Consider the following 19659-nt stretch of genomic DNA (forward strand, 5'->3'; position numbering starts at 1 on the left):
TGAACGGGATTGTTGAGGCGGGCAAGTGGGATCAAGCCCGGGGCAAGCACTTCTGACTGTCGTTCCACCTCATCACGCCATGGCGACGACATCCATTCTTCTCTACATCTACATATGGTTGCCCTTCTCATGAGCCCGAGGTCCTTATCGGCCTGCGATCATCAATTGAGGCATGTTGTGCCTGGCCTTGGATCTCCGACCAGCGACTACAGTTAACGTAAGTCTTTTGTACCGTCTCGCAAATGCGGCCTTGAGTAGCCTTGGTTGCGTTTCCCCAATGTCATGCCGTCCATGAATTGAGGCCGCGTCCGATGCTTTGTTCAGCGACGAAGTCCCGCGCGCAGTGCCTCGAAGAGATCCCTTGACGGGACACCAACTGCTGCACTCAACAAGTTTCGAGCGCATATGGTGGTGTCGAGCTCGTCCTCCCGGTTCGAATCTTGTGAGATTACGCGAGACCTTACGCATGTTGTCCCGAAGCTCACTCTTACACACCGTCTGGCCGGGCCGTTGCGAGGGTGTGAGGAACCCCATGGTCTCGTTGACGCGGTCGTGAACTTCGGAACAGTGCGTGCCTTGAGCTCCAACTGATCAATGCCAGATAGTTCGATGAGAGCCCGTGTTGGGGAATGTGCGGGTGTACGAAAGTCCAGACAGCTTCGGCTTGAGTTGAACGCCGATCTCCTAAAACCAACGATCCTGCCACATGGTGTGGTCCACTTCACCAGAACGTCGTCTAAACCGCTCATAGATCATCCGGGTTGAACGGCTTATTGTCCGCAACCGTCGGTCTCCTAGCAGCCTGATCACTCCAATCCTCTCGTCTCTTCCGCTCTCTGACCTCGGCCTCTCTTGCCTCTTCTTCCTCCCTTTCCTTCCTCAATCGTTCCGCCTCTGCCTTCTCTTCGCGACTCAGAATACTCGCAGGATCCACCCCACTCTCCGCCAGCCTCTGAATATCCGCGAGAGAACCCCGCATGATAATGGTATGATTCGGCCAAGGTTCGAAAGGTAGGTTTTGTGGTATGATGAACGCTTTCTCTCTGTCCTCCATGGCTTTCACGGCGAGGTTCTCTTCAGCGGGTGATGTGGTTTGATTGTAGTTTGGATTGCTGTCATCAGCTACGGTTGCGAGAGAATCAATCAGAGGCCCAGCGCTCGCTGGCGGAGGTGTGACCATGCCATTGCTTGGCTGAACGGCCGGTGCTGCTTGCTTCTTGGGCAGGAGGTCGTCCGGAATTGGTCGGCGGAACGTTGGAGGGACAGTTGTGCGTGCGATGAACTTCGCATAATCGAGGAGCTCGTCGACGGTGACTTCGCGGCGAGACGATGACGATGCGGAGGGAATGGCTTGTATCTCTTTCCGAGTTTCAGCGAGGAGACGAAGGGTAGATTTGAGGGACTCGTCGAGAGCTTCGGATGTTTGGCGGAGAGACAGGATGCGCTGGTGGTTCTTTTGATGTTTGACAACTTTTCGAATGAGAGAGTGAGTACGCAATCTCTCATCATGCTGTTGTATGTGTCCTACGTACGTTGATCGATGTTGGCATTGACGGCCTCGTCCGCGGCGACGAGCTCATCAGCTGCGGTAATGGACGGATTATATGCCGCAATGGAGTCAGTGAGCTTCTGCAAGCTGACTTCTACCCGCTGATAGCTCGCTTGAAATCGTGAGAGCATTTTGTCCAGTGTGATGAGGGTTGTCGCAATGTCGAGTAGAGAGAAGCGCGCGTCGCGAATGGGCGAGAGCGATCGGCATTCACATGCTGGAATGTGGCCTGAGGCAGGAGCGAACTTTCGTTCCTTGCTCTTGAACCGAATAAGTAATTGCGCATCGATCTAACAAAAGCTCATGATTTCGTGATGCAGCTGCCTATATTACTGTCTAGTAGAACACTTTAAGAATGCAAGATCCCGATCCATGCTGGTCCAAGAGTCCACTCGTACACATTGCACAGCCGCCATGCTTTACTTCTTCGTCTTCGCAGTCCTCACCCCACTCGTGAACCGTCCAAGATTACTCAAGCTACCCTTTCCCTTCGCATGTCCTTGCGCAGAACCACCTCTGGCCAGAATCTCTTGTGCCGAGCCAGGACGCGGTCTGTCCTGAACCGCGTGCCCGGCAGACTTGGTGGTACTTTGCGGCGAACTTTGTTCCTCCAAACCATGCGACTTCATAAGTTGACGCTGTTGAGTCCGACGCAATTTCTCTTGAGTCTGACGAAACTTCTCCAGGAGTTCTGTCCATTTGATTCCACCCTCATCTCTATTCTTGAGACGATTTTGGCGCTCGAACGTGCTGACCGAGCTTGGTGTGTTGGATTGCTGGCCGCGATTACCGATATGGAGGTAGCCTATCGCAGACACGCTGTTGAGTCGATTCTTGAGAGCTGCAAAGGCACTCGATTGTGGGAGCAGCATGAGCAGTCCGTACATGCATTTGTAGAGATTGGGATGCCGTTCCGGTTCGAGGAGCTGCATCCGAAGGTACGTAAAAACGGGCGACTCCAGAAGTTGAACCAGTTTATCGATTTGGATGAGCATATTGACAGTCATCTCGATGTCGCAGAATATTTGGAGCAGATTGTATGCCTGTTCGTATGCTTGTGCCAGAAGGCAGAGGGAGAAGGTGGCGACGGCGTTGACACACCAAGCCTTGAACAGCACTGTGAAAAAGGTCTGCCCGTCTTTGGTGTCGAGGTTTCGAAGTCTCTTCCGCAAGTCTGCCAACTCTGGGGCTGTAATTAAGTTGTTGTTGAGGTTCTGTACCATGATGGACGCGAATTCGATATCATCTTCGTCTCGTTCCAAACAATCTGCCATGGTTCGGTAGATGCGTTCTGCTGACAAGGACAAACAAAGCTGCCGGATGATCAAGTTCCCTCGCTGCTCGAGAAGTCGCCGATCCGTGCAGAACAGCTTGAGCAGGTTGACCATGAATGAGCTGAAGTAGCTGTCGTCGCTACTCTTGCTGATCTGCGAAAGCAAGAGCAAGTCGCGCGTGACGACGGCCTCCGCCGGATCGCTAAGTGTCTTCAGAAGAGCTGGGAAAGTGGCATCTTGGATCGCAAGGATCTTGCGTGGTGACTTGCGATGCAACATGATGAGCCACGCCAACGCTGCTACTCTCGTCGCCTCGTGCTCGTGCAGGAATTGAAGTGTGAGTGCGCTTACAGCCGCTTCGTAGTCCAGATCCGTGTGAGCCTTCTCGGCTGCCTCGCTCTCATCGACCGGGGGCTCAGGGGTAGCAACCTGTGGTGTGCGTGATCTCTCCTCAGTATCTGGGCTCTGCGGTCTCCGGGCGGTCTTCCCAGCACCTAGAGAATCACGTTTGTCGCCCACGCTTTGTTCTCTTGGATTTCGCAGAGTCGGTATACTCGACGCTACATTGGCCAAACCTGACGGAGGCGCCAGATATGAGACGTCAGTCGTGCCACCGTTCGATTTGGCAGGATCATCAGGCAAAGCCATTATGTAGCTTATGAGCAGTTGATTTACCCTGTGTGCAGCTTGGCTCACATGCTCCCTTTCGTGCGACAATGCTGGCAGGAGCTGCTGCAGTAATTTTGGAGTGAAGCAAAGGATATCTTCTGGGCAGATTTCCATGAATGTCTCGATCCACTTGAGAGTGGTTACTTGGATTTCTTCTTGGCGAGACTCGGCGAGGAACGTGACGAGAATTTCCAGAATTCGCTGATAGTCAATGTTTGCATCCTGGCCTGGAACCCACTCATCCTCGAGCACTCCTCTGTGTTCTTGCTCAAATTCGTCCGCGGCAGTGAATGATGAGGCTCCGTCTGCATGATCGTCATCTGCAGCGTTCTCGCCTTCCAGCGGTCGTACCTCGCCATTCTCGCGACTTTCACGACTTTGCTCCGCGTCCAACTCGACGGTATCAGCACCACTGTCAGCTGTCTGGCTCAATTCGTCGCTCAACTTCCGTCCCGTCTCAATCCTCTCTTTCTTGTTCTCTGCGATGCTCTTCTTGACTGCCGCAATTTTCTTGATGTCAATCAAGAATCTGTCCAACGCGACCTTGGTACTCGTATGAACGTCCTCGTTCGAATCGCTGAGGAATCGCAACAAGCCACCAAGAAAACTAGGCAAATAGGCAACCAATTCAAGGTCAGGAATCTGATCCAGGAGTGTGATCCATGACACAAGGAACGTTCGGGCGAATGGATTCTGCACGTTGATTCTTTCCTGCAGCAGTGGGATAAAACGAGGTAGGCTGAAGGCGTGCGGGAGCTCGACACTGTTGTCTGGCGATTGTTCTTGAGCTTCTGGCAAGACGATCGAGGCGTAGGTCGCAGCTGACTCGGAGACGATGTCTTTGACCAGTCGATCCAGCAGCTCTGCGCCATTCTTCACCGAGAGCTCTGTATCGGCGGCCAGTTTCGACAGCGCATCGAACACATCATTGAAGTAAACCAGAATCTCTCCTTTGGCCACTTTGGCGATGTTGTACATGCTTTCGCAGGCGTAATACCGCACTCGCGCATCTTGATCTGAGAAACATGCCAGAACGGGTGGAATGATCTCTTTCAAGTGTCGAGCCACATCCTGACGAAGGTCAGCGTGACCACAGCAGCAGGTATGGGAAGATCTTCATGTTGCTTACTGCTCCCAAAGCTATTGCAGCGGCCGCCAATCCGATGAGGCCTCCGTTACGAGCATGTGGTGCATGGACCGCATATGCATAGTCGTGGCAAAGCTGCCACACAATCTTCGATATTCGCTCCTGGTTGTTCTCAGCAGAGGCGTTACGAATGGCTGATTCGAGTCTGCGAGCAAGCTGAATCAGTGCCTTTTCTTCACTTCCTTTCATGTCGACATTGTAATCGTCTTGATATGGGCAGAAGTCTGGATTTGACGGCCTTCTGCCCATATGATCTGTCCGGCGCTTGTGTGTGGCCATGATGCCCATGCATAGATGCAGCGGAAGGATAGAGGTTGTAGCGAACAGAAGGATGTGTCTTACTCCAGTGCTCCTGCTTTACGCTTCTCATAGAACTTGTCCTGCAGCAAACGCTGCACGCTACTATCCATCTCGACTCCTTGCTCGTGAGCTGCTCCTCATTCCCGCCCGGGCTACCGCGTGTTGCCCCGGTTCGATGTGTTCCAGTCTCTCGCTCGCTCGTTTTCGGTGGTCATCGGTAAAAATCTTTGCTGATCGGTCGAAGATTAAGAATAAGAAGGTGCAGTTCTCAGTCAAGAAGTCACCCAAAGTTAAATGCTTCGTGGAGTTGGCCAGGCGTAGTCCAGCATCACCAGAACCAGGAAGCTATGGCCCCGCTCCCGCTGCCGCTTCCGATGCGTAGTGCAAACCTTATAACCCGGTAGGGCTCCACTCTTGAGGAAATCGCATCTCAAAGATCGCTCCATCACCATCCTCAACTACACGTTTCCAGATCCACGCGCAAACATGTCGGACGAGGCCTCCCGCGAACTGTATGCTTACCTGCTGACATTCTGCTGAATACCACTGACATGTTGCAGGTCCAGGCTATGGCGTGTGTTGCGGACCACGAAGCAGATGTGCGCTGACAGAGTATGCGCCTGCTGATCAGAACTTCGCAACAATCATATGCTGACCATCCCAGGGCTACGAATTGACCGAGGCGGAGTGCAACATTAGTCTGGAGGAATTCCGTAGCCTATATGCCGACGAGAGCGGAGTCCCGCAGCGAACGAAAATGGCCTTTACAGCGCGACCTTCCGCAGCCATGATCAAAAAATACACGCCTTTCACACGACCCAACCAACCCGAGAAAGAGGCAGAGATCGGAAACATTCACGTCGAGTTTTCCAATGAGAGCAATATCGGAATCAAACACATCAAGAACTTCGCGCAGTTGCTGAGCGAAAAGAACTACTACACGGGCATTTTCGTCACCCAGGTCGCACCAACAAGCGCCGCGCTCAAAATCATTCCTTCCGTCCTGCCGACCGTCATGGAAATCTTTCGCGAGGAGGACCTTCTCGTCAACATCAGCAAGCACGACCTCGTGCCCAAGCACATTCTATTGAGCCAGGAAGAAAAGCGTGGACTGCTGGAGCGGTACAGACTGAAAGAGACGCAGCTACCGAGGATTCGCGTGGACGATCCGATGGCGAGATATTTGGGCTTGAGGAGAAGCCAGGTGGTCAAGATCATCAGGAAATCAGAAACGGCTGGACGATATGCCAGTTACAGGTGGGCTATATGAGGTTTATTGGAAAAGCGTGATATCCCGGGTACAGTGTGGCATATGATATACGTCAAGAACACGTAGAACTGGCGGTCGAACAGATGGTTGCGGCAGCAAGGGCGGCGGAGGAAAGAAAAGCGGAACGGAAGGTGGTGCGGTACAACTCAACTCGGTCGGAGACATTGCAGACGGCATGACCAAAGACCAGAATACTGAGTAGACGGAGAGGCAGTGACAGCAAGGGTGCTTTGGCGATGCCGCATGGCGCTCACATGTCGCCGAGCCTGCAAGCTATGGCCGTACCGGAGGGGACGACCGGCGCATGGCACTACAGAGCAGCAAGTCGGCCCTTGCTCTACTCTCAGTCATTACGAGCCACGAGCGGTTTGAATAGAAGACGCCCTGCTGCAATCCATGAGTCTCGCCAAACGACGCAATGTCTGTCCCAGCTCATCTCCTCTCATGCTGCGTTGTTTGTTCCTTCTGATTTTGAGCCTGAGGCATTCCCTCGAGCACAACTTGACGTTTCATCTACCTGCACCGCCAAACCATCAAGACTCGCCACTGACATATATGCGCTGCCTCGATAACATTGTACTCCACGTCGAACACATACAGAATTTCTATTGAGAGCTCTTCATCGCGGCATTGTCAAAAGTCTTTGTCCAGCTTTGCCAAGTCACTCCTTGCCCTGGGAACAGTCGACAGCATGGACCCAAAGACTTCGCTATAGCAAAGCATGGATCAAGCGATGCTATGGATGGCTTGATTCTGTCTCGCAAGTGTCATCTCAAGGACGAGATCTTCAGCTAGTCGTGGTGAATGGCAGCTGTCGAGGTCTGTGGAAGGAAATGGACCTCTTCCGCCGCTGGGCCGCAGGATCATCCTCCGCGCAAAGCCCGACCGATCGAGGAACGTACGAGCTTGTTGGGCAACCGGTGACTGGATCCTCGCGGCGAGTACGTTTCTAATACGCGAATTTATGGTGAGCTTGCAGCTGACCTGGTACAGATCGTCGCGAATGATGCCTTCAAAGATACTGTGCCTGAATCCGAGGACTTCGACGGTAATGCAGTGAATAATCCAGTAGGAGATGGACCGACCGAAGAAGAGTTACGAACGCTACGGAAGGTAGCCGATCGTCTACCTTGGTGCGTAGTACAGTAATGGACGAAGCTCCAATGATCGCGTGCCACTGACGAATCAAACAGGGCGGCTTTTCTTGTGGCCATCGTGGAGTTGTGTGAACGATTCACATACTATGGCATAAGCGGACCCTTCCAGAATTACATCTCGAACTCGTATCATGACCCAAGCGGATTGCCTGGAGTAAGTCTTCCTCTATATGAGACTGTGCAACGTTGCTGATTTCATGCCAACAGGCTATCGGCCTGGATCAGAAAGGAGCTACAGCCCTCACCAACTTCTTCCAATTTTGGTGCTATGTTACGCCCATCCTTGGAGCTGTCATTGCGGATTCATTCCTCGGGAAATACTGGACGATCTACTACTTTTCGATAATCTATGCCGTGGGAGTACTCATACTCTTCCTCACCTCCCTCCCGATCGCCATTGAGAACGGGTACGCTCTAGGCGGACTCGTGGCAGCCATGATCGTGATCGGACTCGGGACTGGAGGCATCAAAAGCAATGTCTCTCCAATGATCGCAGAGCAATGCATCACCACCAAGCAGTTCGTTCGCACAACAGCTCGCGGAGAACGAGTCATCGTCGACCCTGCCCTCACGATTCAGCGCATATACATGGTCTTCTACATGTGCATCAACATCGGCAGTCTCTCTTCAATCCTTACCACCAACATGGAGCTCCACATCGGCTTTTGGTCTGCCTACCTGCTTTGCTTCTTCACTTTCCTCGCCGGTTTCGCCACTCTGATCATGGGCAAGGAGAACTACATCATGCACCCTCCCAAAGGCTCGGTCATCCCGCAAGCCCTCCGTGTATGCTGGATTGGGCTCAAAAATCGGAGTCTGGACGCCGCCAAACCCGAGTACCTTCATACCACTCCTGGCACCCGCCTCAATGTCCCATGGGACGGTGTCTTTGTCGAAGAGGTCCGCCGCGCTCTGTCAGCCTGCAAGGTCTTCCTCTTCTTCCCGGTCTACTGGCTTGTGCAAGGCCAAATGGTCAACAATCTCGTGTCTCAGGCCGGACAAATGCAACTCCACGGCATACCCAACGATGTCATGTCCAACATCGATCCTTTGACCATCATTGTTTTCATACCGCTTTGCGACCGCTTTCTTTATCCTGCCCTTCGCAAAGCTGGCATTGCATTCAAGCCCATAACGAGAATGTTCGCCGGCTTTGTCTTCGCTGCAGCGGCTATGGCGTATGCGGCTTTTGTGCAGAGGGCCATCTATAATGCTGGTCCTTGCTACACCGCACCTTTGGCGTGCGATGCGGGAAAATTGCCGGAGGGCAGATATCGTCCGAACGAGGTGCATGTGGCAGCACAGGTGCCGGCGTTTCTGTTCATTGGTCTGAGCGAGATCTTTGCGGCCGTAACAGGGCTTGAGTATGCATTTACCCAAGCCCCGGCCAGCATGAAAGTGGGTCACGACCTTTTTGCGATGTGATGAAGAGATACTGACTTGAAACAGTCGTTCATAATGTCCATGTTTCTCCTCACCACGGCCTTTGGCGCCGTGATGGGTGGAATCATTAGCCCGCTGGCAGTGGATCCTACCCTATTGTGGATGTATATCGGCCTTGCGATGGTTGCCCTAGTGGCGGGAGTGTTCTTTTGGAGGACTTTCAAGCACTTGAACGACTTCGAGGATTCATGATGTGCATTCCATCGACGACAGTCGATCCCGAATTGACCTTCATCTTGGATAGCCATTACAATTCAGTCTGAGCTATCAACTATAATCCAACCTGTCATCGTTCAGTCGACCACGTTGGTTTTCCGCCTCCCGGACGATCTGGCTTGTGCTCGCCGCCTGGGCTCCTGTCGTTCCAGAGCTATTCTCTGTTCAACCAATGCTATGGACCTGTCAATACCGTCTCCGAAGACCGGCCTCATCCGCTTCAAGAGATCCAGGGTGTCAACTCCACCACGAGTGTGCTCCAGGTTCTTCCAACGGGCAGAGAATATCAAAAGAGAAGGATTACGGCAGGCGCCATTGATGCCGTGCCGGCTATGCATCGCCAGCTCTCTGTGCGACAGCCTTAGCCCTGCACCACCCTCAAGCATAACTTCGAGTGACGATAAATATTCGGAACGCACATCCTCGTCAGTGTTCCCTTTGTTGTCGAGATTGCTCATCACGAACGACAGGAAAAGAGCAAAGATCGAGCTTCCTTGAAATTCCTCATTAGGATCCGCGCCGAGATGAATGAGGCGTCTGACGAGCTCCGGTGCTGCTGCCTGTAGTCCCACACTATGGTACGAAGCCTCGCCGGCAAATCGAGGACGGAGAACGTAGTCGAGTAGCGGTCTGTCTCTTTTCTCCCGAATCTTTTCGGACGTGAGAGCTTGCTCCACATACGCGATGAGTCCAAAGTCGACCGCGAGTGAAAGGAACGTACTGCCTTCTAAGTCCCAACCGTCGAGCGACGAATTTATGTACCATGGCTGGTCGCCTCTGGCTGCACTGCGAACATACTCGATCATCGGCTCAAAGGCTTGTGCGAATAGCACACTGCGGGGATCTCGCCGGAAAGTAGCGACGGATAGAGAGGAGATGAAGTAGCTCGCCAGTCCGACTGTTAGCTGAGGCGGCATGCCATTATCAAGAACCATGCGGATCTGCGTCAGCCGTACGTTACGCAGGTAGTTTCGACCATCAAATAGCACTCCGATATGAGAAGCCAGGAATTCCTGGGAAGATGGCTCGAGAAGAAAATCCCTCAGCGAACGATGCATGAAGTCGACCTGCAAGTCGAGCATGACATGTTTGTGCTTCAATAACAGGGAGACTAGGTTGGGTGGCAGAGTGGAAATGGCGCGAGACAAAGTCGGCGGAGGAGCAAGACCCCAAAGCAGTTTGATACGTTCGATATCGCTCATCTCTGCCTGTTCATCCTGGAAGTGGACACCGTTTTCGAAGTTGAAATAGGCATCTGTCGAACCTGGGCGAAAGTGGCAGTCCAGGAGGCCTTTGCAACGACTGAGCAGATTGCGGAGCAGAGAATCAAGGCGATAGGCGAGCGCAGAAGGATCAGCGAAGATCTTGATGTAATCATCCGACGATGGAGAAAGAGCGAAGTCCGAGGTCGCAGATGGGACAAAGAGGAGGTCGAGCAATCGGAGAGGTTGTAAGCTATCAAACTCAGTTTCGCGTTGAAGCGCGATTTGGAAGAATATGCATGCTTCGCGACGGTGACGTGGTTCAATGGAATCGAACAATTGGGCGAAGTATTGGCTCAGATCGCTGGGTAGACTTTGCACGCGGTACTCAAGCATTGCATAGGTATCGCCATCTCGAATGCCGCGGAAAAGCTCCTTGATGATCAGCCGGACCCACAGGAAGACGCCTTCCGCTTTGGAGGTCAACTGAGCCACAAGATGTACAGCTCGAGGTTCGTGAGCTACCATCTGTTGGTACCGCGCGTTCGATTGCAGTTGGCCTTCCACGAACAACCGAATGTCTTGATAATTCAGGTCTTCCAAACGCAATTGTGGACATGTGGCAAATGCATCCTGGAAAACTGTCCAGCGACGGCTTGAGACGATCAATTTGACGCCATGCCAGCGGGCAAGCTCTTGCACGAACTGAGCCAGGTCGTCTCGCGAGTCTTCATCACCGTCGATCTCGTCCAAGCCGTCTAATATGAACAAGACTCTACAAGACCTCGAAACGTACGAGAGGATTATCCTCAAGGACTCCCGGAGTTCAGATACCGTCCACTTCAGAGTGGTACCACGAGATGTTTGCGCTGATGTCCACTTGTGATGAGGCACATACTGCACGAACCTGTTGTCCAGCTGTTGGTACAGTTGATGAAGCAAGGTCCGCATGAGTCCCTCCAGCGAATGTTGCAGAGTATTGCCAGGACCCCAGAAATAGTATCGCAACCGCAGGACTGTCAAACCTTCGGCCCAAGGGACCATGTGTTGGTCCAGTGCAAGATTGTCGTCGAGGAACTTGAGTAGACTAGACTTCCCACTTCCAGGCTTGGCATTGATCCAATAGATCTGACTGACAGCATCCCTCTCACCAAGCCAATTGACCATATTGTCCCAGGGGACATCGCTCGCCTGGCTCGAGATGAGCGACCACTGATAAGTTCCCTGATGAGCGGTAATGATTTGGTCTTTGCGGCTGTCAATTTGAGGGAAGTGGAGACTTTTCAGGAGCATATGGATGCTGTCTTCAGTGCTGCGTTTCTGGATGAGGTCCCGTGTACTAGAATCTGCGGTAGACGTTTCAGGGATTGTGCCGAGAAGGAGCGGGGACGTAGATTTCTCCGCCGCGGCTTCAGTGACGGCTTTGAGCAGACGCTTCCTTGCATTCTCCAGTCCTTCGCCGTAATTGGATCCAATGGCGATTTCGAAAATGCCAAAGAGGCAGTAAGACATGTCCTCCTCGCGCGTGGTTGTTCGTCCCTCCATCCAGGTGAACTTCTGCTCGAGGCTGAGCGTTTTGCTCTTGTTATAATCGTGCAGGATATCTGGAGGGATACTGGTGATCTTAGTAATCGTGGCTTCCAATGATGCTCCAATGGTCATGGAGCGACCATCGATGGGATCCAGTCGCCCCTTATGGCCAAGAACGTTCCAATCATTTGACAGAAAAATGACAAGGGACGGTGCTAGTAGCTCCTGCAAAGTCCATCCTCGGGTGAACCACTCACTCGTCTCAAAGGCTTCAAGTGAGCAATGCGACACGTCCCTCAAATAAGCCAAGCATACGGCCGCCCGCGAGTAATACTTGAGCATCGAGTTCACCGCTTCCGAGACTTCCTGGCTGCTCTTCTGGTCAATGCAGCAAGTGTCGATCCAAAGCCATTCCACTCCGGGCACATGTTCTCGCACGTACCGCAGGAAGCGGAGCACCTTCTGATAGCCTAGAGACTCCGTGTTCCGTTGCTTCTCCACATCCTTGATCGCGGCCTCGGTGCCTGCGACCCATCTGTGCGAAGCGATAGCATATCTGGGTGTGCTGGCGGAGTGAAAGGAGTGGAAGGCCAAGGTGTGGACGTTCAAGAGACGCATTGCGGTCCGGCCTTGGATCAAGGTTACGCGGACGAAGTGCTGAAATCCGAACCATCGCGTAATGCGAGACGACCCAACACCTCAATGAGATCTTGTGTATGTGTGGCCCCGCCCTTCGCGCTTATGCATGCCGAAGCTACCATGCTGCATTTGGCGCTGAGACGCCGCTGCCGAGAGACATGGTGACAAAGGCATGGCGATGTCAGTGGTGACGATGGAAGTGACTCGTCGCAGAAAGCGTCGTTCGCGATTCCTTAGCGAGGGATGATCAAGTTGGCAAAGTTCCATGACAATTGGGATGTGGAAAGGCGTGTCCGAGGAAGGGGCGAGGGTATTTATTGTCCTGACGTTGGAGACATAAGTTAGCGCAGAACTAGCGGAAGCCAATCAGATCGCTCAACTTTGACGTCCTCGACCTCATCAGACTGTACTTTCTTGAGACACTCTTCCGCCAGCATCATCCACCCGTCATGTACATCGGACTTCTCCCCCTATCAGTCGACAAGATCTTAGCGTAGCAGTTCGCTTGTCCAATCGTTGTTTCTGGACTTCATCTCGCCGGGAGGACTTGCAATTGAACAGAAGTCAGCTAGTCGCCTCGATTGTGCTTCAAACCACGAAAGAACGCCGGCCACGAGCAGAATACTACGCCGCAACCTGTTCACAATGGCCTCATTACGAACCATACTCCGTGCTCCAGCAACGCTTCGACCACTCCTGCTTCATCCTACCACCTCCCGCGCTCTCTATCACTCCTACGAACACACCGAACCACCGCCTTATCGCGAGACCGAGTCCAAAATCCTATCCACCGCACTCAACTACGTGCCTACGCACGGCTTCACACAAGAAGCTCTCACGCTCGCTGCCCGCGACACCGGCTACCTCGACATCTCCACAAACCTCTTCCCAAAAGGCGCCTACGAAATCGTCCTCTACCATCTCGTCACACAACGCTACACTCTCAAGGACCGCATACAATTCCCGGAAAACTTTGGCGTTGGCCGAAAGGTTCGCAGTCTTGTTCTTGAGCGTCTACGGGCGAATGCGGAGGCAGGTGTCGTCGGCAGATGGCAAGAAGCGCTGGGTCTCATGTCATTAGCGGAGAATCTACGGCCGTCGCTGAAAGAGCTGGGTCTGCTGAGTGATGAGATGTGGTTCCTTGCTGGAGACGTGAGCGTCGACAGCTCATGGTATACAAAGCGTGCGAACTTATCGGGAATCTATGCGGCGACGGAGATCTTTCAGACGACAGACCAAAGCACAGAGTTCAGAGATACGGAGGAATTTCTGGATCGGAGGTTGGAGGAGTTGAGGACGGTTGGCAGTGCAGCGAGTGGAACGATGGAATGGATGGGCTTTCAGGCCGGAGCTATGGTGAACTTGTTGAGGAGCAAAGGCATGCGGATATAATGACGAGCACTTTTTTGAACAGCCCTTCACGTTGCGGGAACGCATGGCATGAGATATCACATCACCAAGCACGTCACGGGTCCGATCTCACAATATCTGTCTTTTGTGCTGGTCGAACTCAAGTCCACTTTACTTCAAAGAACGGTCCCACGATACTCAGACCGGCTTCAGGTCGAATCCGTTTGCGTCCTCATTGGGACGTTTGATCTGGTCGCACGGGATGATGCCCATTGGTCAGTCGAAGTACAGGAGCTTCACTGGGTGTGAGAAGCTATCAGTGGAAGAGTGTCCCATTCACTCCCGGCGATGAGTACGATTTCTCTCCCGTCTCCAATGGCACAACCTCGCCTTCCCGACACTCTTCACATATCGCAAAACCTCGAAGTGCTGTTATGGCTTCTTGCGTGGCAAACCCAGTCTGCAGCGCTCATGGCACGGGAGACTTCACCAAGGACTTCGCACGTCGGGACAGCCCTCAACCACGAGACTGCTGCCGCACGATCGGCGCACATGAAGAGCCAGGACGACCAGCCATCTTCCGATTCTTGGATCTGCCCATCGAGCTCAGATTGGTCGTGTACGCCGAGCTCTTCAGCAACAGCAACAAGCACGATGGCAAAGGATGTCGCTGTCCGCGTATACTTACGACTAGCAAGGCTATCAATGCTGAAGCAGAGAAAGAGCTGTATCTTCGCTCGACCATGCCTATACGGATTACTGCGACTGCTTTGAAGACGCACGACTTCTGCACGCACACAGCTTTGAGCATTGGCAATATCACAATTCTGAACGCCATCAACAGCTTCTACACCGACATCGTGCCAGCCTGGACTCTCAGCCAAACCCTCCCGATGGCGTTGTCAAAGATTCACAAGATCTCCTTGGCAATCAATCTCGAAGCCGATGAAGAGAACAACCATCTTCTGAGGCGCCCCTTTTCGTCACAGCAATTCAACCAAGTACACCACATCTTAGCTGCTGTTATCGCGGCGTCTCGAGCCAACCTCAAGACACTGGATGTGACATTCAACATCTCGAGTGGCACGATACCTGACCTTCCCGGCCCCATAGACGACATCGTAATCAATGGTATTCTCTGGCCCCTGGACAGACTTACTCCCGCCGTCACCCTATCACTACGCGGCTTTCCGGATCAGGTCGAGAGATCCATGCTCTCCCGACACGCAAATTCAACTATGATCGAGCACCCTTTCACACTCTATCGCGACGTCAGAGCCAAGGTGCAGAAGGTGCTCGACGTGCTCAAAGACACCAGCGTGGTGGGTAAGCGGCTAGCTGGCATGTTGCGCTCTGTGGAGAAGACCATCGAGTCCAAACGTTGGAGGCGCGGGGATGAGGATTTGGTGAAAGATTTGAGATTCTTGGAAGCGTGGATTTTGGAGCCCAAAGTGTTGGCTTTGATGAGTGAGATGCAGATGGGCATGGAGATGAATGCAGCTTGATGACGATGTCACTCGGGTTCAGGAGTGTGGACTTGGAAAGTCGGCGTTTGGACACCGGATGAAGGAGACGTGAGCGCCTGGACATTGGACTGGGAAAGGATGAAGGTCTTTGGAGGATGCTGCTGTCGATGTGAATGACCTCTTGGCAAGGGGCTAAGAATTCAAGGTACGGCTTTGACACAAGATCTGTCTTGTGTCACCAAATCGTCTATCCCATGCACCTGTCCGACGGCTTCCGCCATCACCGCCCCGCTCCGCTCACTGCCCACCTTTATAAGTGAAGTGCTGCCTTCCGCCCTCAACGAATCGCCGCGGCGGTGGTGCAGTGGTTAGCACGCCCGTTTCCCATTCATATCTGATGCCTGCGAAGGGGCAAAATCGGGTTCGAAAATTTCAAACGGGAGGGTAGGAACCACACTTCATGCTACAACTTCAATCCTCGCATTCTAATATGTTCACAACAGTCAAGGGTTCAGTGAGTGAAAACTTCGCCACCACGGACGGAGCTTGGGCTAATTTCTCGAACAGAACCCCTTTCGCCGCACACGATGAGCGTGAGAGCTTTCTTTTTCCTACCTTGGAATGTAACTTTTCCTACCTTGGAATGTAACTTTTTGTGTTGATAAACGTTGCTGACGCTGCGTGATCTGGCTTAGATGCGGAGATTGATACTTGTCCGAATCTGAGAGCCGTTATCTCCATCCTTCCGCTCAATGTGCAAAACTCCAACCAAACCAATCAGGCCTACCTCGTGCGGTGCATTTTACACGACAGCATAGAGACACATTGCCGACAAGATCGTGATAACAACGGTTCTGATGCACATCTCCTTGATTTTCTGCGCAACTTTCACCGTACAGGTATCGCTCTCGGTTGGCTTAGATGGTGCAGTTTGAGCGGAAGCACGGAGGTAACAGGCTTGAGGACGACGTCCTGCCATTTAAATTTTCACCTCATGTCTCCATGTGGTTGAAGGCCATCTTTGCTGAAGCACGAGCCCGGAGCATTTTGCTGGCCTGTTGGTCGCACAGCATGAGCGCTGGGACGGTGGTACTGAGAGAATGTTACTTCTGTCTTCCTTTCCTTCGCACCCGCCAGACGAGTGAGCATGGATCGACGGCGAATAATCTTGCATGAAGCGACCAAAACGGTCACATCTTCCTCTTCCTGTTCCACAAATGCTGTCGTGTGACCTGCTGCCTGTCGTCAAGTCGAATGTTGCCAAGAACACAAACTCAACTTTTGCTTTGAATGCAGAGCCCGATTCTCCATCGTACGGAGTTGCTCGGACGAGCGATTCGAAAGTGGAGGTGGTGCGAAGGTTGCTGCAAGCATTGCGATCTTCATGATGATGCGTGCGCACGCAAGTTTGGTTCTGTGCGACGTGCGCTTCCCAGGAGCAGACCTTCGAGAACTTGGAGATCTGTGAAGGGCGCTATTTTCTTCCCATTGAGATGCTTCTAAACTGCAGATGAAGCTTGACGGTAAGCAATGCATGGATTTTGATTACGATGAAGCACGCGATGAAAAGCAGAGCGGCATTCCTGAATACTCTTCAAAAAGGAATGCTTTGCCTTCAGCCGCAAACTCCATAGATGTGAGAACAGAAAGAGAGCTTCAACGACTGGTAGGAAGTGTCTATCGGCAAGTGATCCCCTGCCCAAGCGTTTTCTGTCACAGCAGCGGCGGAATGCACTTTCAAAGCACCATGACGAGCGACTCTGCATCCGATAATCGCACCGCAGCCGAGTGGACGTTGCGGTACATGTCAATCACCCAGGATAGCAACAGGCCACGTTTCTCGGCGTGCAGCGATGCCCGACACCATGAGGCCTGCGAATGTATTGAAGCCCAATTGCAAAGCTCGCTCCTTCCATAAGTCTCACGAGCAACCTTGCGGGCAGATCTGCCATCGGGAACAGTCCAGCAAATCTGCGTCAAACAGACGACGTGAACCAGCATGATGCATGTCGAATAATGCACGATCTCGACTGTCGGTGAGTGTGGTAAAAGAAAGTATGCTTCGTCCTGTGACGAGAGGGAAGTGCGAGTTCCGAAGCGGCCGCGTGTATGCCCACCAATCAGCTTGCGGCGGGATCGTCCGTCTTCGAGCCCAAACTTTCGACGTCGGCCTTCCTCTCTCAGCACGGCATCACACCGCAGCGAACGATGACATCCACAGCATGGCCACACGTTTGACAGCTCGTCTACATGCCAGACCGCTATGCTGTGTTCCGTCACCACCTGGTGGACAGTGCAAAGTGCCGTGCCCTCGCTTTTGGTGGCGTCCTTGGCTCTACTTCGACCATGGCCCTTTCCTTTCCCTCTTCCGCCAACACATCCGACTCGCAGAATCGCGAGCGGGGCTACATCGACATGGATGCCATGCTCTCTTCTTGGTCGAGGAAGCATTCCTTGCCTCTCATGGTCTAGGCTGTCGGGAAATGCTCGCATTGCAGACCAGAGCTCTGCACAACCTTGCAGTGTCCAATCCCGCTCAATGTGAGAGCGAGCTGCGCGATCCTCCTCTCCCCCGGCCCGCCACGCTGTGTGGATGGTACAAAAGCTCACAGAATCGACATGCAGCTAGCAATTAGCTTTCTCAGAAAGCCAATGGCGGCCTACTGATGTATGTCTAGATCTCGCCATGGCCCGAAGTATCGGCCATATCTACCTATCCCAAGCTTGCCCTCACCCCCGATGGGACAGCACAGCTATCGAGACCACTGACATCCCATGCATGGAGCTTGCTCAACTACTCAGATGCCCGCTATCGTGCATGCAACATGGTGTGCTCGCTGATACCATGACAGCAGCATTGACTGCCGTGGGAGGTACCATCATGGTATAAAAAGGGTAGGTTGAGAGCTCTTCCTCCATCTTCCTTTCCTTCACCTGCATTCGATATCTGCCTGCCACATTCATCATCTGTGTTATATCTCTCCACGCACTACCTTTCCCACCTCTCAGCATACATTCGTCATGTCTACAGCAACACCTTACTACCAGTATCAGCAATACCAGCCGACGAGCTCATTACCTGTCAACGTACCGGGCAAGAATGCACAGCAGCTTTACGTGCCTCGCCACAGTCGTAACTCGTCTGGATACAGCCAGCTATCAGCCTCACCGCCGGAACGACCGGAGAGCGTTTCGTCCACCGGGGCAGGTCTCTACTCGTCCGCATCCAGCAACTACGGAGGCAGCGAGTACGACTCCTCCAGCGGTGCGACCGGCGTGGATCTTCTGGACTACATGAACGACCGGCTCTCGCAAGCATACAACCCTATTCCAATGGACAAGAATGTGGCGAGACAGGCTCAAATGTGAGACAGGCCAGTGATCCAAAGTCAACAATTCAAAAGCTGACAAGCAGCCAGGTCCGGCGAGCTCAATGCAAAGAATCGTGAGCTGCTCGGTCTGCAAGCACAAGCGAGGTCGCGGCTTGCAAAGACCCGGGCGAACTTTGCCGAGGGCATGAAAGCAGCGAAGGAAGTCCAGCGAGATCTGGAATACACGCAGAAGAAAATGCAGTACGTGGAAAGCGTCTCGATAATCGGAAACCGTCCCAAACTGACCGCTTGCAGTGCTCTGAACGCTCGAGCAGCAGAAAAATACCCCGAGCAGTACCGTGCCGCAAGTCGACGATACCCAGCACCGGTGGACTTTTGATTTGCGCTCAATTCAAGAAAATATTGCCTGGAGTTGGGAGACGACATCCGTTTGCAAAAATGTACCAGAGCGTTACGACGGTCACTGTGCCGCTACGCAGACGACACGAGTGAAGTTTGAACAAGCTTCACCAGCTACTGGCCCATGCGCGAGTACCTTGCATTGGCGTATGCGAGCGACTGCCGATTGTCTCGAAGACTGCAGTAGTCGAACGGGCATGCTTCCGTCAACTACCACTGCCGGTCGATCTGCTGGTGCGGCAGGGTTGTGGTTTGCCGCGCGGCTGTAGGGACTCTGCTAGCGTTGTTTTGCTGCGTTCGAGGGAGCGATGGGTGGAAGATCATGTACAGAATGGTCTCTAATAAAGTTACTGACTCAGTTCGCTCGGCCTCGTTAACCGGCGCTTTTGTTCCTTTCGAACTTGAACCTTCACGGCTATCTTCTGCGTGCCGCCGCCTATGACTTGACGACCGCCCGGTGTATTCCTTACCGTTCGACGGCATCCATGGTATATCGCAGATGCGTGGACGCAACACAATCATCCCATCTCGTGCGACGGCCGTGTGCTTCGACCAGTAACTCGTCCACCGGCCGCCCATGAATGGCGAAGCGGCGATCGCTCTTGGCTAGCAAGGTTCTTGAAGTCTCCATACGTGCCGCAGGAGACAGAGCGAGTCAGTGCAGTGATGCCTGAGTGCTGCCCGATACGAGAGCCAGTCGCGCACGTGATTGTAGG

The 19659-nt window shown here is 53.0% G+C and overlaps 7 protein-coding genes across 7 annotated transcripts; 4 read left to right on the forward strand and 3 right to left on the reverse strand.

Annotated features, from left to right (window-relative positions):
* Positions 1 to 1968: 1968 nt before the first annotated feature.
* Positions 1969 to 5049, reverse strand: MYCGRDRAFT_73173 (uncharacterized protein; the record flags this gene model as incomplete). Its single annotated transcript, XM_003851775.1, has 4 exons — positions 1969 to 3273; positions 3424 to 4563; positions 4622 to 4784; positions 4982 to 5049. The coding sequence occupies 4 exons, from the start codon at positions 5047 to 5049 to the stop codon at positions 1969 to 1971; spliced, it is 2676 nt and encodes an 891-aa protein (XP_003851823.1).
* A 451-nt stretch (positions 5050 to 5500) lies between these two features.
* On the forward strand, positions 5501 to 6209 carry MYCGRDRAFT_43980 (uncharacterized protein; the record flags this gene model as incomplete). Its single annotated transcript, XM_003851470.1, has 2 exons — positions 5501 to 5551; positions 5604 to 6209. Coding segments are annotated over 2 exons (657 nt in total), but the record flags the coding sequence as incomplete, so codon positions are not given.
* An 833-nt stretch (positions 6210 to 7042) lies between these two features.
* MYCGRDRAFT_93933 (uncharacterized protein) lies at positions 7043 to 9001 on the forward strand (the record flags this gene model as incomplete). The annotated part of the gene is made up of 5 exons (XM_003851471.1): positions 7043 to 7150; positions 7203 to 7342; positions 7403 to 7520; positions 7574 to 8764; positions 8816 to 9001. The coding sequence occupies 5 exons, from the start codon at positions 7043 to 7045 to the stop codon at positions 8999 to 9001; spliced, it is 1743 nt and encodes a 580-aa protein (XP_003851519.1).
* A 1502-nt stretch (positions 9002 to 10503) lies between these two features.
* MYCGRDRAFT_44504 (uncharacterized protein) lies at positions 10504 to 11271 on the reverse strand (the record flags this gene model as incomplete). The annotated part of the gene is made up of 1 exon (XM_003851774.1): positions 10504 to 11271. A coding segment is annotated over one exon (768 nt), but the record flags the coding sequence as incomplete, so codon positions are not given.
* Positions 11272 to 11619: 348 nt separating this feature from the next.
* Positions 11620 to 12384, reverse strand: MYCGRDRAFT_60039 (uncharacterized protein; the record flags this gene model as incomplete). The annotated part of the gene is made up of 2 exons (XM_003851773.1): positions 11620 to 11808; positions 11935 to 12384. Coding segments are annotated over 2 exons (630 nt in total), but the record flags the coding sequence as incomplete, so codon positions are not given.
* A 657-nt stretch (positions 12385 to 13041) lies between these two features.
* MYCGRDRAFT_43109 (uncharacterized protein) lies at positions 13042 to 13788 on the forward strand (the record flags this gene model as incomplete). The annotated part of the gene is made up of 1 exon (XM_003851472.1): positions 13042 to 13788. One exon carries the CDS (start codon positions 13042 to 13044, stop codon positions 13786 to 13788), a length of 747 nt encoding a protein of 248 aa, XP_003851520.1.
* Positions 13789 to 18233: 4445 nt separating this feature from the next.
* MYCGRDRAFT_93936 (uncharacterized protein) lies at positions 18234 to 18923 on the forward strand (the record flags this gene model as incomplete). Its single annotated transcript, XM_003851473.1, has 3 exons — positions 18234 to 18577; positions 18632 to 18784; positions 18839 to 18923. 3 exons carry the CDS (start codon positions 18234 to 18236, stop codon positions 18921 to 18923), a joined length of 582 nt encoding a protein of 193 aa, XP_003851521.1.
* Between the last annotated feature and the right edge of the window lie 736 nt (positions 18924 to 19659).

This window comes from Zymoseptoria tritici, chromosome 6 (genome assembly GCF_000219625.1).
Source record: "Zymoseptoria tritici IPO323 chromosome 6, whole genome shotgun sequence".
Taxonomy (NCBI): domain Eukaryota; kingdom Fungi; phylum Ascomycota; class Dothideomycetes; order Mycosphaerellales; family Mycosphaerellaceae; genus Zymoseptoria; species Zymoseptoria tritici.